General features: G+C 27.4%; 4 protein-coding genes across 4 annotated transcripts; 1 reads left to right on the top strand and 3 right to left on the bottom strand.

Moving 5' to 3' along the window:
- Window positions 1-123: 123 nt before the first annotated feature.
- Window positions 124-786, bottom strand: WWM1 (Wwm1p; the record flags this gene model as incomplete). The annotated part of the gene is made up of 1 exon (XM_046078330.1): window positions 124-786. The coding sequence occupies one exon, from the start codon at window positions 784-786 to the stop codon at window positions 124-126; it is 663 nt and encodes a 220-aa protein (XP_045937000.1).
- Window positions 787-1,295: 509 nt separating this feature from the next.
- SCDLUD_000682 (uncharacterized protein) lies at window positions 1,296-3,107 on the bottom strand (the record flags this gene model as incomplete). The annotated part of the gene is made up of 1 exon (XM_046078331.1): window positions 1,296-3,107. One exon carries the CDS (start codon window positions 3,105-3,107, stop codon window positions 1,296-1,298), a length of 1,812 nt encoding a protein of 603 aa, XP_045936999.1.
- Window positions 3,108-9,180: 6,073 nt separating this feature from the next.
- On the top strand, window positions 9,181-10,950 carry SCDLUD_000681 (uncharacterized protein; the record flags this gene model as incomplete). Its single annotated transcript, XM_046078332.1, has 1 exon — window positions 9,181-10,950. One exon carries the CDS (start codon window positions 9,181-9,183, stop codon window positions 10,948-10,950), a length of 1,770 nt encoding a protein of 589 aa, XP_045936998.1.
- Window positions 10,951-11,679: 729 nt separating this feature from the next.
- On the bottom strand, window positions 11,680-14,337 carry GAT1 (Gat1p; the record flags this gene model as incomplete). The annotated part of the gene is made up of 1 exon (XM_046078333.1): window positions 11,680-14,337. One exon carries the CDS (start codon window positions 14,335-14,337, stop codon window positions 11,680-11,682), a length of 2,658 nt encoding a protein of 885 aa, XP_045936997.1.
- Window positions 14,338-14,479: the final 142 nt, after the last annotated feature.

The following is a 14,479-nucleotide window of genomic DNA, read 5'->3' as shown; positions in this document are numbered from 1 at the left end:
AAAGTTAATATAACTTTTATTATTTCTTATATTTAAATATATACCAATGTTTTGATTCTAATATTAAGTTATACTATATTGGCAAATAGATTTAAAAAAAAAAGATTAAAAGTAAATATCCATTCACCAATCACCACCGTCGTCACCACCAAAATCACCAGGACCATCAAAATCACCAGGACCACCAAAATCGCCGGGACCACCAAAATCACCAGGACCGCCAGGACCACCAAAATCACCAGGACCACCAAAATCACCATCATGGTGATGCGAGTCAGTAAATGCATCTGCTAGCAGGGTACCACCCAATAACCCCACACCTGCACCTAATAAACCTTTACCCCAACCACTACTCTTCTTTTGTTGTTGTGGTTGAACATAGTACACCTGTTGTGGTTGTTGTTGTTGTTGCTGCTGAGGATAATAAGGTTGTTGCTGTTGAGGATAATAAGGCTGTTGCTGTTGTTGTTGTTGTTGTTGTTGTTGAGGGTAATATTGCCTTTGCTGTGGTACTGGAGCAGCAGTTCTATTATACCCTGCGCTAGTGTTGTTATTATTACCGCTCGAATGCTGTGATTGCGAGGGAGGTGGTGCAGATGGACGTGTAGAGCTGTTGTAACTTGGTGGGGCTTTTTGTTCTTGAAATTTAGTGCCTGGTGGAGCTTCCCATTGTGATTTACCAGACGATAGATTTACGTAAAAGTATAATTTGTATTCTTCATCCCATACTGCTTTCCAACCGTTTGGTACAATTGGTGGGGAATCTTTTGTAGGTCTGCCGGACATAATATGTTTTTTTTTTGTTTTTAATCTTTAATTTATATATATATTTTTCTTTTTTCTTTTTTCTTTTTTCTTTTTTCTCTTTTTAAATAAATCACTGTAAAATTTGAATCGCAAGGGTTTATATATAATAGAATCTTGTGACAAATAAAAAAGAAAAAACTATTTTATTTCTACGTGTTTTTTTTTGTCATTTTTATTTTTATAATTTTTTTTTTTAATTTGTTTAATTGTAAATTATTACGTATTCGGGATCTAATTTTCCCTCTCTTTACAAATATATATAAAAAATGTATGGGTGTTTTATTAAATTGGAATGGGAAAAAGAAAATTACGCCTACTTTTCAAAAAGTGTATCTTATTTTTATTTATCAAATAAAAGAAAGAAAAAAACGCATATCACGTGCAATGTATATATATTAAAAAAGAGCATATTAAAAAAGAGCATATTAAAAAAGAGCATATTAAAAAGAAACATATCACTATCAACGTTACCATTTTATAACTACCATCTATTTACAACTATCAAGCGCATTTCTTAACCTTGATGGGTAATCAAATTTATCCAAGATTAATTCAACTAATTTAACTTTATTTTTATTTTCAACATCATCAACATCAATCTTACCCAACTCTTCAAAAGTTTTAACCTTAAATGCACAACTTTTCTCTCCCTTTGCATCTCCAAAAACATTAAACATCTTTTGCCAGTCCCAATCAACCATGATATCATTATAATCTCTAGTTGGTCCCTCAATGGCTCTTTCTATGGTATAACCACTATTATTTATCATGTAGATGATCGGAGTTAACCCATATTTAATGAACGCAGAGAGTTCTTGCAAGGTCATTTGAGCAGCACCATCACTTTGAATCAAAATAACTCTACGATCTTGTTTCATATCTTTCAAAGCCATACATACACCAACAGTGGCTGGAAGAGCATATCCAATAGAGGCATAAAATGGGCCCGAAACATGTTTGATATTACTTGGAAATCTAACATTTTCCAATTCAAAAACAAACGAACACATGTCATTCACAAGAACGTCATTTGCTTTCAACATTATATTACTCGTATATACAGATAATTTATCATGAGTAATATCCCCCACCGTTTTAATACCGTAGCCACTGTTATAACTGGCAGTAGATGGTCTGATAGCCACTTTGGGGATTCTAATGTAATCAATTTTATTCAAAATCTCTTCCAAAACAATTTCACAATTAACGTTTTCTGGATAAAACAAATGGGGTTTGTCCATCGAAGTCTTAAAATCATGATTTTCAATAAAACCAAACGCAGCATAATCCCTACCGACAAAGGTGATATCTGCATTTTTTAACCATGATTTATTTTCCGTATTTTTATCACTATATTTAAATGAGACTTCGTTTAAATAAGAACCTAAATGAATGATAACATCATTTTCCTCTTTCAAAATATCCAATGTACCGCTCGAACCAAATAGATTAGTAAAAACACCATGGAAATTTGGTAATGTTTCATCAATAGCGCCTCTTGACTGATTAGTTGTATAACAATAAAAGTTGGATTTTTGAAAAAAAGCATTTAATTCTTTAGTGTGTTTTTTAATTAAAGAATCAATAATAAAAGCAGGATTTTTAGCAGCATACAATTTATTTAGAATTAATTCCGCTACTTTTTTGGAGGTAGCCAATTCAATTTCAGTAGCATGCTCTAATTTAGTCAATCTCAACGGTTTCATCACAACATCAATTTCTAATTCAGAAATATCATTTGGGATAAATAAATAACCGGGCCTCATTTGGACAAAAACCTGTTCAATAACATTGTCAATCTGTTGTTGAACTTTAGTCAAATCACCACTATCGGTACTAAGGACCTCAGAACAACAACTAATACCATCAGCCAGCTTGATATAAGACTTATGATCTTGTAACTCATAAGAATGTTCTTTGGGTGGAAGCAAATGATGAATGTTGGTATATAACCTAGTCTTGTTATACTGTCTTGTTTTAGATATACCGACTATATGCAAAACACTTCTATTTTCAACAAAAGCATGTGCAATGGCATTCATAGCACTTAGTTCACCAACACCAAACGTAGAGATCAAACAGGAAAATCCATTTAAACAAGCATAACCATCAGCAGCATAACCTGCGTTCAATTCGTTATTGCAAGCAACCCATTTGATTTGTTCTTTAGGGAAATTGTACAAATGTTCTAGTAATTTTAAATTATAGTCGCCTGGGACACCAAATACACTTTTGGTGACTTGTGATAATCTTTTAAAAATATAATCGCCAATAGTAATTTTTTCAGTTTCGATTGTCATATTACTTTTGTTTATATATGTATGTATATGTGCTTGTGTGTGACTGTATAATACGTTTTTTTGTTTTGTCTTGTTTTTAAATATATCAGAACTTTAATCATCAACATGAAGCTTTTAAAGAAAAAATAAGTGCATAAAAGTGCAAATAATTCATAAGATTATTAAGGCATATTTGAAATATATATTACCAAGGAAATAGTGTTCCTTTTATATACCTTTTTATTTGACATTTATTTTAATTTTATTTTTTTAATAATCTTTCATAATTAAATACAGCCTGTAGTCTTTGAAAATGTACTCTTTTTGATTTATTAACCTTCTTTAACCGTCTCATTTTTTTTTTTTTTTTTCTTTTCTTTTTTGTATGCCATATAAGGGAAGATGTAATACATAACTTGCAATGGCTGTAACATTCCGACCTTTCCACCCAAAAGGGTTAATATTTAAATTAAATATACCTAGCTTTACCGATGAGAAGGAGGCACTGGCAAAAGATATATACATAGTAAAAAAAAAAAAAGAGGGAAAACATTATGGTTATTTACGGCAAAATAAGGAAATAACCGGTGATTCGGATAATTAGCATTTTTTTTTTTTTTTTTTTTTTTTTTTTTTCTTTTAATTTTAAAATATTGTTAATTATCCAACATAATGAGAAAAAGTTTGGTTGTAGACGTGGTAAATTTCATCATTCAAAGGAAGCCAGTTGAATTACCGACAATAAATGTTTTTTAGCTGGTATATATACACACACATATATATAAAGAGGTGGCTTCAATTAAAGTTTTTACTATGGTCATAGTTGCTCCCGTTAGTTATTCGATTGATAATGTAAACTTTTATCACTAACAAATAGTTTTGCTTGATTATTTATACACATTATGCCCATCCTCAAAGGTTCATCTTGTTAGAAATTTCTCACTTCATTTGCAATTTTATTTCCTTTTAGCATTTTGTCAATTTTATTTCATTTTGATATTTTTCTTTTTTTTTTTTTTTCTTTTTTTCTTTTTTTCTTTTCTCTTTTTTTCTTTTCTCTTTTTTTAAAAAAAAAAATATTTTTAGACCATCTCAAATATGCGCTAAGTATCAATTGGCTTTCCAAGAAGAACTAACACAGTTTTTTTTTTTTAAACTTTATATAAGAAGATAATCTAATTAATTCTAATAACAACAATTATAAGATATAACAATATGATAAGCATAACGTATTATTTGTTATATGTTTTTCTCAGGGGAAATAGAAAATACAAACTCAAATGACTTTTTCATGAGCTCCAATAAGTTACAGTCAGATATATACGAAAAAAAAAATTTTTTTTTTAAATACATAAAAACGGAAAATCATTTGATATACCCATTACTTTTAAAATAACCTGATAAATAAATCACCCCTTCAATAAACATATTTTTTTTTTTGTTAGTTCTTTTAAACTAAATTAAACTAACTTACTTTATAAATTACTAGAATAATTATCCCTTTTAGCAATTAAAAGATAAATCCGGCATTGAAGGGTTGAAAGTATTTTTTTTTTTTTATTCGTATAAATCATATAATTTTTTATTAACCAAAAAAAAAAAAATTAGCAACATTTTATCAATTGTTTGACACGCAGAATTATTATGTCATCATATTTTTATTGTCAATGCCTGCGCATCTATTAAAATATGGCTCTTTGTTTTATGGATACAAAAAGTCATTATTTTATAATGCGGAATAATATTTATTCACAATCTTGATAGAATGAAGGTATTATTAATAGGTAAAATTCAAAGCGCACGTGCCTTTTTTGTAAATCTATCCCCTGTTGTACTTTTATTCTCATCTTTATCTTGAATATTATAATTTTATTTTTCATTTGATTGGTTATTGGCAAGTATATTTTATAACAAATAAATACATAACTTTATCTATCATGCTTCTATATGTTAAGCTTCTATTGCGAATTATCAATGAAACAGTTAAGAATAAAAATACTTTTTACAAAAAAAAAAAAAGCAAAAAATAATACAATACGTATTATTTTCATATACACCACTTGTCTACTGTTGAAAAAAATATTTTTTTTTTTTTTTTTAAAATTTTTCATCGATATATGAAAAATAGTAAACTCAATATTAAAATTATGGTGTGCATAAAATTATTACTAATAGCATAATAATAACTGACTTTTCTTAGATATAAGCGCATATAATCACTTATAGATAAATAAATAAATAAATAAAAATTGATATAACGTAAGAGGCAGCCAAAAGGAAAAGTTTTAGTATAATTTGGAAAACGAAATAAATGCAAAAAGAGGTACTTTTTAAGCAAAAATAATAAATGAAACCAACTTACAAGTAATTATACATTTAATGAAACTTTATAATAAAAACAGGAGTTAGTCTATAATCAGGTAATAAAGCGTAAGAAAAAAAATTTTTTTTTTTTTTTTTTTTTTTTTTTTTTAATTAACGCATTTATCTATTTTCACCAGGTAAAGCTCTACCCTGTCTGGTAAAAACAATTTCCATAATATCTCCAAAACAGAGTAATTAATGAAAACTTTTAAATAACAATAGCTTTTTTCAGTTAGCAAAAAAAAAAAAAAAAAAAAAAAAAATAAAAAGGAAAGCGATTTTCTGTTTACTTTTCAAAAAGTGTAAACAAAAAAATAAATATATATAAATAAAAGCTTGATATTTTTTTTTTTATTTATTTTCATTTCGGAAGTTTTGTTTACACTTGTAAACAAATAAATATATATACTAACTGATCACTATTGTTATTTGCTATTGTCTTTTTGAATTTTTATTCAAATTTTCGTATAAAAAATACATGTTGTTGTGCTATAAAATAATAGTAATCATAAAACTGCTGTTAAAGAAGTATATATGGAAAATCGGAAAGATGTTTCATGATAATTACTTTGCTATTGTGGGAAAAAGTTACTTTATAATATAGCGTTTCATTAAATTGATTATCAAAAAAAAAAAAAAAAAAAAAAAAAAAAAACAATAGTCACACACTTTATTTACTATAAGCTATAAGATAAGTTAATAATTATAATTCTCGCCACAATAGAAGTAGAATTATTAATATATAGCGTGTTTCAGCGTTTGTCGTTGATTTTCGTTTAAGCGCCGATTTTTTTTTTAATTTATTCAGAAAAATTAGTTTTTAATCCTCTTCGTCTTTTTCTATGAGGGTCATAGGAGAAAAAAAACCAAAAAAACCAAAAAAAAATTTTTGGATAATGAATTTTTTGTATCATGGAATATATTTTGGAGAAACAAAAAACTTCTCCATTCCATCTTTTTTTTTCGTAAAAAAATACATGTAAAAACGTTGTGTAGCAAAATGTTTAATGTTGTAACATACAGTTAACCGTTATATCTTCAGCTTCAACAACTAAACTATTTTTCCAACCTCCAACACAGTTATGTTTTTATTTCAGTAACAACCAAATATATTCTTAATTAAATGGAAAGATAAATAAAATGGCTATCTCAGGGACAGAGAAAAGAAATAAGGGAAAGAAAATAATAAACTGAATTGAACATACGGAAAAAAAAAAGAAACATACACATACACGAAAAAATGGAGAAATGTTAATAAATAAACGAATGACTTATTAACGATTCTATCGTGAGACATACTATTTTGTTACAAAAAGAATTAAAGAATAATAGAATATTCGATTTGATAATTATTTGCACCTGGCGGAAATAATGAAGGTTATAATAAAGGGAAAGATTTTATAGATAGGTTATCACGAGATAAAAAAAAAAAAGGAAGGAGAAGAAGAAGAGAAGAAACCTATATCGGAAGATTTAAATCTCGTTAACCATATGGATGGTGCTAACTTAACCAGTGGAACTAATAATAATAAAGATGGAAAGAAGTATACACAAAAATTTATAAAAAAAAAAAATTAAACGAATAAATAAACAAACAAACAAATAAACAAACAAGTAAACAAACAAACAAACAAATGTATAAGTCAATTAATTAATCAATTATAACAATAAATAATACATAAAAAGAAAACAAGGTATAGAATAAGTAATACCAGCATAAATAAAACGAATTTTATCCAAAATGTCTTCAGACAAATGAAATATTCGATATATTTTTTTTCGTTGGGATTACTAATTTGTTGATAAACATTTTTTTTTATTTTTTATGAAGTATATTTTTTCTTCTCCAAAACTGTGTTTGAAGGAGAGGGGTAAGAAAGAAGGGGATAGAGGAACGAGCGGAACAGAAAGTTTCATCTTATATACGTATATTTTAATTTAATTTAATTTTTATTTTTTGCCAATAAAAGAGTTCAGTTACAAATAATTATATTATTGTTCTTCGTGTGATTGTTATCAGTACACGCTCATCCTAATTCCCAAGTTAACCTATATTTCTTCAAATTGACTTAGTGTTAAAGTATCTACGACAACAAGCGGAAAAAAAAATCTAGATTTTTTTTTTTTTTTTTTTTTTTTAATTTTTAATTTTTAATTTTTGTTTTATTAATTTACTAATATTAAATGATTAGGAGATAAAAACAATAGAGGAAATTCAAATTACTATCACTCTATATAAAAGAATAATAGAAAAAATACATGTATTTTTTTTCTTTAGATGATTAACTTTTCAGTTATTAATTCTCTTTTTGTGTTTGATATTAAAATTATGTCATAATGTTTTATATTCTTGTTCGAAAACAATACGATTTTCAAACTAAAAACTGGGTGATAAAAATAATTAATTAAAGTATTTCTGAGTCCATTTCGTCACTATCAGCATAAAAATATAAACATTTTTTTTGTATTTATTTTCTTTCCCTTATTTTGGAATAACATTAAATTAAGTTAAAATGAAATAAAAAATTGAAGGAAAAAAAAAAAAATTAAAAGAGAAAAATAACAATACTGGTGGTAGAACTAAAAAAAAAAAAAAAAAAAAAAAAAAAACTAAAGGAATTAAGGAATTGGAACTGAAAATATTGTTTAATAACCAATGCTTTTTTTATCCAGACGGTGATAGGTGAATTTTCAATACCATGAAAATTTATTCAAACCTGAAAAAAAAAAAAAAAAAAAAAAAAAAAAATTAATTAATAAAACGAGTAATCACTCAAATGAATTTATTTATACAGATGTGAAACTGATTAACCCTTAGATTAAATTATATATAATTACGTTGTTGTTATTTAATTTTTTTTTTTTTTTTTCCTTTTTTTTTTTATTTTTTCCTTTTTTTTTTTATTTTTTCCTTCCCTTCTTTTTGCTCCCACTTCCTACTCTTGTATTACTTCTTAATTGCTGAAAAAGTAACTTAATACACGCACATCTCTGCTTGCAACTATTTTGAACGTTTTTCTCACTTTCTGAAACCAATACAAGTTGCTTTTAATCTAGATTGAAATTTACTTTATATACACATTGCCTTTGTTTCATCGTTTGCAATCAACACACATTATCAATAAATTATTTTGCACCAAAAACTCAAAAATATAAGGAATTGTTCAATTCTGTTTAAGGGAAAAAATATTAATCAAAGAACTCACAAACTTTTTTTATTGAGCCTACTACCATCGTATTACTTGTAGTTCTTCCCTTCAAAGCTTTCCAGTATTTCTTTTTTTTTTTTTTTGTTAACTATTAATCCAGTTATAGTCTGTATTATTTTAACATATAAGAATTTTCTCTTTTGTTGTTTCTGCGCCGTTTTAATACAAAAAATAAAAAGAAAACGGCAAAAAAATAATACAAAAACAATAGAAAAAAAATACATCATAATCATAACCCACTACCATTACTATATTTAATTAAATACTAGTATTTATTGGATAGCCAATAGTAGCATTATACTACGCTAGTTTAGTTGACAGGAACATCTTTGACAGAATAATTTTTCTTTTTTTTTGTTTCTTTTTTTTTTTCCCTTTTTTTTCAAAACTTATTTGTCATACTTATAAAACCATACTCTTTTTATTTTTATTTTTTATAATCATAAAAAAACATTAATAAACAGAATAATAAGAATCATAAGAATAATAAGAATAGGATTATCCACGTGACAAACAACAATATGTCTATTATAAATACTGAAAGCACATTATCTGATATTTCCACATCTTCACCCAATACTAGTACCAATGATGCCAATAATACAAAGATAACGGTTGCAAAAGAACAAGAAAATAATACTAGGGAAAACAATTTGGCCAGCATTGTCACTGCTAATACTACCAACGACGACAATAACCAATCATTTTTTGATAGACCATCACAAAGCAAACATTTAAGTAGAGGTATGTGGTCGTTAAAAGAGGATTATTTTTTGATGAAGACGCTGTTGGATTATTCTAATTTACTAAATAAATTTAAAAGTGCTAGATACAAGGGTAAATTTTGGAGGCATATCAGTTATAAGTTAGCTTGCCATTATAACGTGTTTAGGAATAAAAGACAATGTAGAGATAGATTTAATTTAATATTTTCCAAGTACATTAAATGTTATAGCCATAACGGTTTTAACAACAATGTTACTAAAAACAATAATGGTAGTGATAACGGAGGAAATGATGCAACTATTTCCAAAGGTGGTGTTGAACTACAAGAATTATTTGAAGAATGCCATAAAATATTTTGCTTGGATGAATATAATAATCTAAGTTTAAAAATGTATAGGGATGATGGGAATGAAGGATTGTCCCCTGACTTGGAGCTAAAAAAAAAGACAAAGAAAGAAAGCAAAAATAAACTTAAAACTGCTAAAACTAGGTCGAAAAAAATCACCAAAAAGGAATTCAGGTACAAAAATATGTTTAAAGTTGGGGATGAATCCATACCAATATCGACTTGCTCCTCCCTTTCTTCTGCTCTATCTGATTCTTCAGATAGTAATGCAACCCATGAGGAATCTGATACTTACACTGATTATTTTGAAAATAAAAATGTTTTTGGCATTGATGCCAAAACTGACGCAAATTGTCAAGAGACAAATAATATCTTCAAAGAGAAATATGCTGCAAAAGGAGAATATCCGGTTATGAAGCTATGCAAAAATATAGCTGACCTTGATGATAGCAATGACGAAAAATATTGTCGTGATTATAATAAGAATGATACATTAGGTGGTGATACTTTGAGTGGCGATGCATCAGTTCATGATAAAAATGCTGATAGTATAGTTCTTTTTAATAATGAAGATTTAAACTTATCTAATCCAGGTAATTGTTATCATAATACCGAAAACAACAATAACGAAGATTCTCGCACCAACAACAACAATGAAACTTCTCGCACCGACACTTTGAGAAGTTTTAGTATCGACACTACTCGTAATAATACGTTAAGGAGTTTTAGTAACGGTTCCATTAGTTGCAGTACAACAACAACTACTCCAATAACCTCGTTTAACTCTTTTAATAGCACTTTTGCGAAAAATAAAACAAAATTAAATTATTCACAACAAAGTGATTTTCACAATTATCACAACAATTCGTACGATATAAATGCAAACAACATGACCTTGGAATATCCAAGTTTTTTGTTTTCCAGTAACGACAACAACAAAAGCCATAAGACTACTGCTATTACTAATGATGATAATTTACCTTTGCATTCATATGTCGAAAGGTTAAAATCACAGATTAACAACTTAACTAGAGAGGTGGATTCGTTAACAAATAAAGTTGATATTTTAATGAATAAGAATGGCAGTATAAATACAAACAATTTTCAATTATTGCCTTCTGATTTTGCCATTAGTTCCTATCCTTATACTTACACTTATCAAAGCCAGCTTTCTATGTTTGGGGATATCATGTTTCAAAGTAATAATAGAACAAAATAAAACAAAAATTAATGAATCTTAATGGGAAAATAAAATTTAAAACTGGAAGGAAGGTATAATTTATTTGTTTTTTTTTTTTTTTTTGGTGTTTTTTCTATAAAAAAATGGAAGGGACAATGTATTATTAATGTTTGGACATAATCATGACTTATGTATCAACACTTTTCATATGGTAAACTTTATTTTATTCTCTGATATATATATTATTGTTGTAATTCAGTAACAACTGAGCAATAAACAATTAGTGACAAGGACCAATTAAAAAAACAAAAAAAAAAAAAAAAAAAAAAAAAAAGAAACGTTTTACTGCGAAAAAAAAGATAGATGAAAAGAAATACAACCAAAGTGCTTTTAAACTTTAAACTATACAAATATTTATACATATACAAAATTATACCATAACTTTTTGTTTTTATTTTTATTTTATTTTATTTTATGTTTGATATTTTCCCTCCAATTTATCATTAATGTTATTTCTAGAATAATGTATAATAAAATATTGATACAAGTAAAGATAAATAAATAAAATATATAATAATCTGATGTTAGAAACTAACAGAAAAATAGGAATATAAAAAGATCAATCGAAAATTAGATATATTGTGCTGCAATAAATACGCATGTGATTAAAAATATCTAATATATACTAATAAAATGACAAAATTCATTAAAATGTAAACAAATAAACTCGTATTTATAAACATAAATAATAACAACTATAACAACGCATTATAAGCTTAAAGTTAACCATTCCCAATTAGTCATTTCTCCATTACTATTATTATTATTATTATTATTATTATTATTATTATTATTGTCGTTGTTATTATTAACAGTAGCAGCAGTCTTATCTTTATTATTATTATTATTATTATTATTATTATTATTATTATTATTATTATTATTATTATTATTGTTGTTGTTATTATTACCAATATCATCAGTAAACTTATGAATGTTGTGGTTAAAACCAACATATTCTCCACTACCTTCGTCGTTCATTACGATGTCGGTATCTACATTAACATCATTACTATTATTATCTTCATAATTAAAATTTTGACTTTGAAAAAAATGCTGATCAATGGAAAACTCGTTGTTATCCATAGAAGAATTAATATGGTGTTCGAAATTGGTATTATGGGTATTAGTAGCTAAGAAAGAATTGCTAGCATCATCAGTTGGGTAAGACAAGTATGAATTATTATTAGAAGATATACTTCTATTAGTTTGATGATCATGACCAAAGTTTTCTAGTGTTTGGTATATATCCCCAACCAATTTGTCACCGTTACCTTTTGAGATAAATGCGTTGGAATTAAGTCTACCGGCAGATACGGGATTACTTACATCCATTGCAGTGGTTATTGAATTTGTTTTCGTTACAGGATTAACGGAAACTCTTGACTTAATACCAGAGATATTAGATAAACCATTATTCCCGGGCTTGATTTTTGAAGTACTAGTAGCATTGGCACTTTTACTCTTCCTGGAAGTTGTTTTCACTAAAATATTACCACTAGATGATTTGTTAATGCTTTTTTTAGTGTTAGATGCAATACCGGTATTGCTATTACTGTTGTTTCCTCTTTTCCCTTTACCTATAACATCGCCGCCTATAGCTTGGGACGTATAAATAGACGAATTAGAAGATTTGGATTGTTTAGCTGTATTGCCAGAACCTCCAGTACCACTAGGATTACTAGGAGGTACAGGGGTACCACTAACACTGTTATTATTGCTGTTATTATTTCTTTGTCTTTTTTTTATTGTATCTGTTTTTAAGCTTAAGGGTCTAACAACACCGTGTAATTTTAAAAATAACCCACATGCATTACATAACGGATTTCCTAACGGATCTCTTCTCCATAACGGTGTTGTACGTGTATGACAATTAGAACATTCAGTATCGTTCTTATTAATATTGTCGTTCTTGCTATTATTATTTACTATGTCTTTATTATTATTGGTAGTTGTTGTAGTACCAACAGTACCACCAGCGTTGGAAGGTGATGGTGTATTCAAAGGAGAACTGGTATTTGTCATACTATTATTATTAGAGATACCACTACCAGCATTGTCTTGCAGCCCATTGGCGACACTACTACGTCTTGATTTAATCAATGTCTTTTTTCTCACGGCATTTGGTGTGGATCTTTTAGATAATGAGGATGGAGTAGGTAATGAAGAAGAAGTGATTGGTATATTATTATTATTATTATTATTATTATTATTGTTAATTAAGGATTTTTTCAAAGCTGTGCTTGAACTTTTTCTTTTTATATTAATTGGTTGAGAATGTGTACTTGGTGATAGGTCTGGATTATTATTATTATTGGCAGTGAATTTATAAATATCATGTAATGAAAGAGTAGCATCAGAGGTGTTGTGTATCAAGTTATTCGTTGAACTAGTATATGTATTATTGTTATTGTTAGCGTTATCATCTATGAACAGTTGATTATTTGAGAATATAGCATTATTCGGAGTCAATGCATCTGTATCGCTTAATAAGCTGGGGGAGTCAGTATTGCTATGATTATTATTATCTTGACTATTGGTATTACTAGTGTTATTACGATTATTGCCTATAATATCAGCAATATTATTATTAGCATTTAGATGTAACATATTATTGTCTGAGACGCTGGCATTATCATTGAATATTACCACATCATCTTCATTCATTTGAGTAGTGGAAGATGTGGATAAAAAACCTAAGGGTTGAGTATGATCGGAAAATGAACCAAAATGATGAGAATGCGATAATAAATCTGTATTATTATTAAGATCGTTGTTAGCAGTATTTATATTTTTCATATCATTTTGATTCTTCAAATCCATTGGATTGATACCCAAAACCATTGTTGGTGATTTTAATATATGATTATGGAGAATATTTTCATTGTCACTGTTGGTCATGTTTTTTAATTGGGATATATAAGTTAATTCATTAATATTATTATTATTATTATTATTATTATTATCGTTGTTATTGTTGAAAAGAGAAGGATTACTAACACTAATATCATCGTTATTGCTATTAGATTTTAAAGGCTTTAGCTTAAACTCTTTAATTCTCATACCTAACATTCTCCATGTTAAATTAGACATCCTTTCTTTATAAGGTAATGAAGCTTTAGCCTTGGAGTACATTTTCCATAAAGCCTCGGATGATGGATCCTCAATAGCATTTTGCAATTTTAATCTGGCTAAACTGTTGCTGTATGGCTTAGAAGCGTTAATGTTAGTAGTAGTACCAGTTGTAGGGTTTGGTAGTTTAAAATTATTATCATTAGTGATGACAGTGGGAGTATTATTATTTTGAAATGTATTTAAATTTGATTGAGGTTGGGATTGTTGGAAATTAAAATAAGGATAGTTCATTTTTTCCAACTTGTTTTTCCCTATTTGATTTATTTATTAATTGTTGGTTATTTTTAAGGTTTATTGCCCGCAACAATAAAAGAAACCTGGAATATGCAGTTTACGGTACTTCTTTGTGTATATATGATATTAGTATTTATTT

Source organism: Saccharomycodes ludwigii, chromosome I, assembly GCF_020623625.1.
Source record: "Saccharomycodes ludwigii strain NBRC 1722 chromosome I, whole genome shotgun sequence".
NCBI classification, from domain to species: domain Eukaryota; kingdom Fungi; phylum Ascomycota; class Saccharomycetes; order Saccharomycodales; family Saccharomycodaceae; genus Saccharomycodes; species Saccharomycodes ludwigii.
Note: the sequence above shows the minus strand (reverse complement) of the source record. Positions and strands in the feature narration are given on the sequence as shown.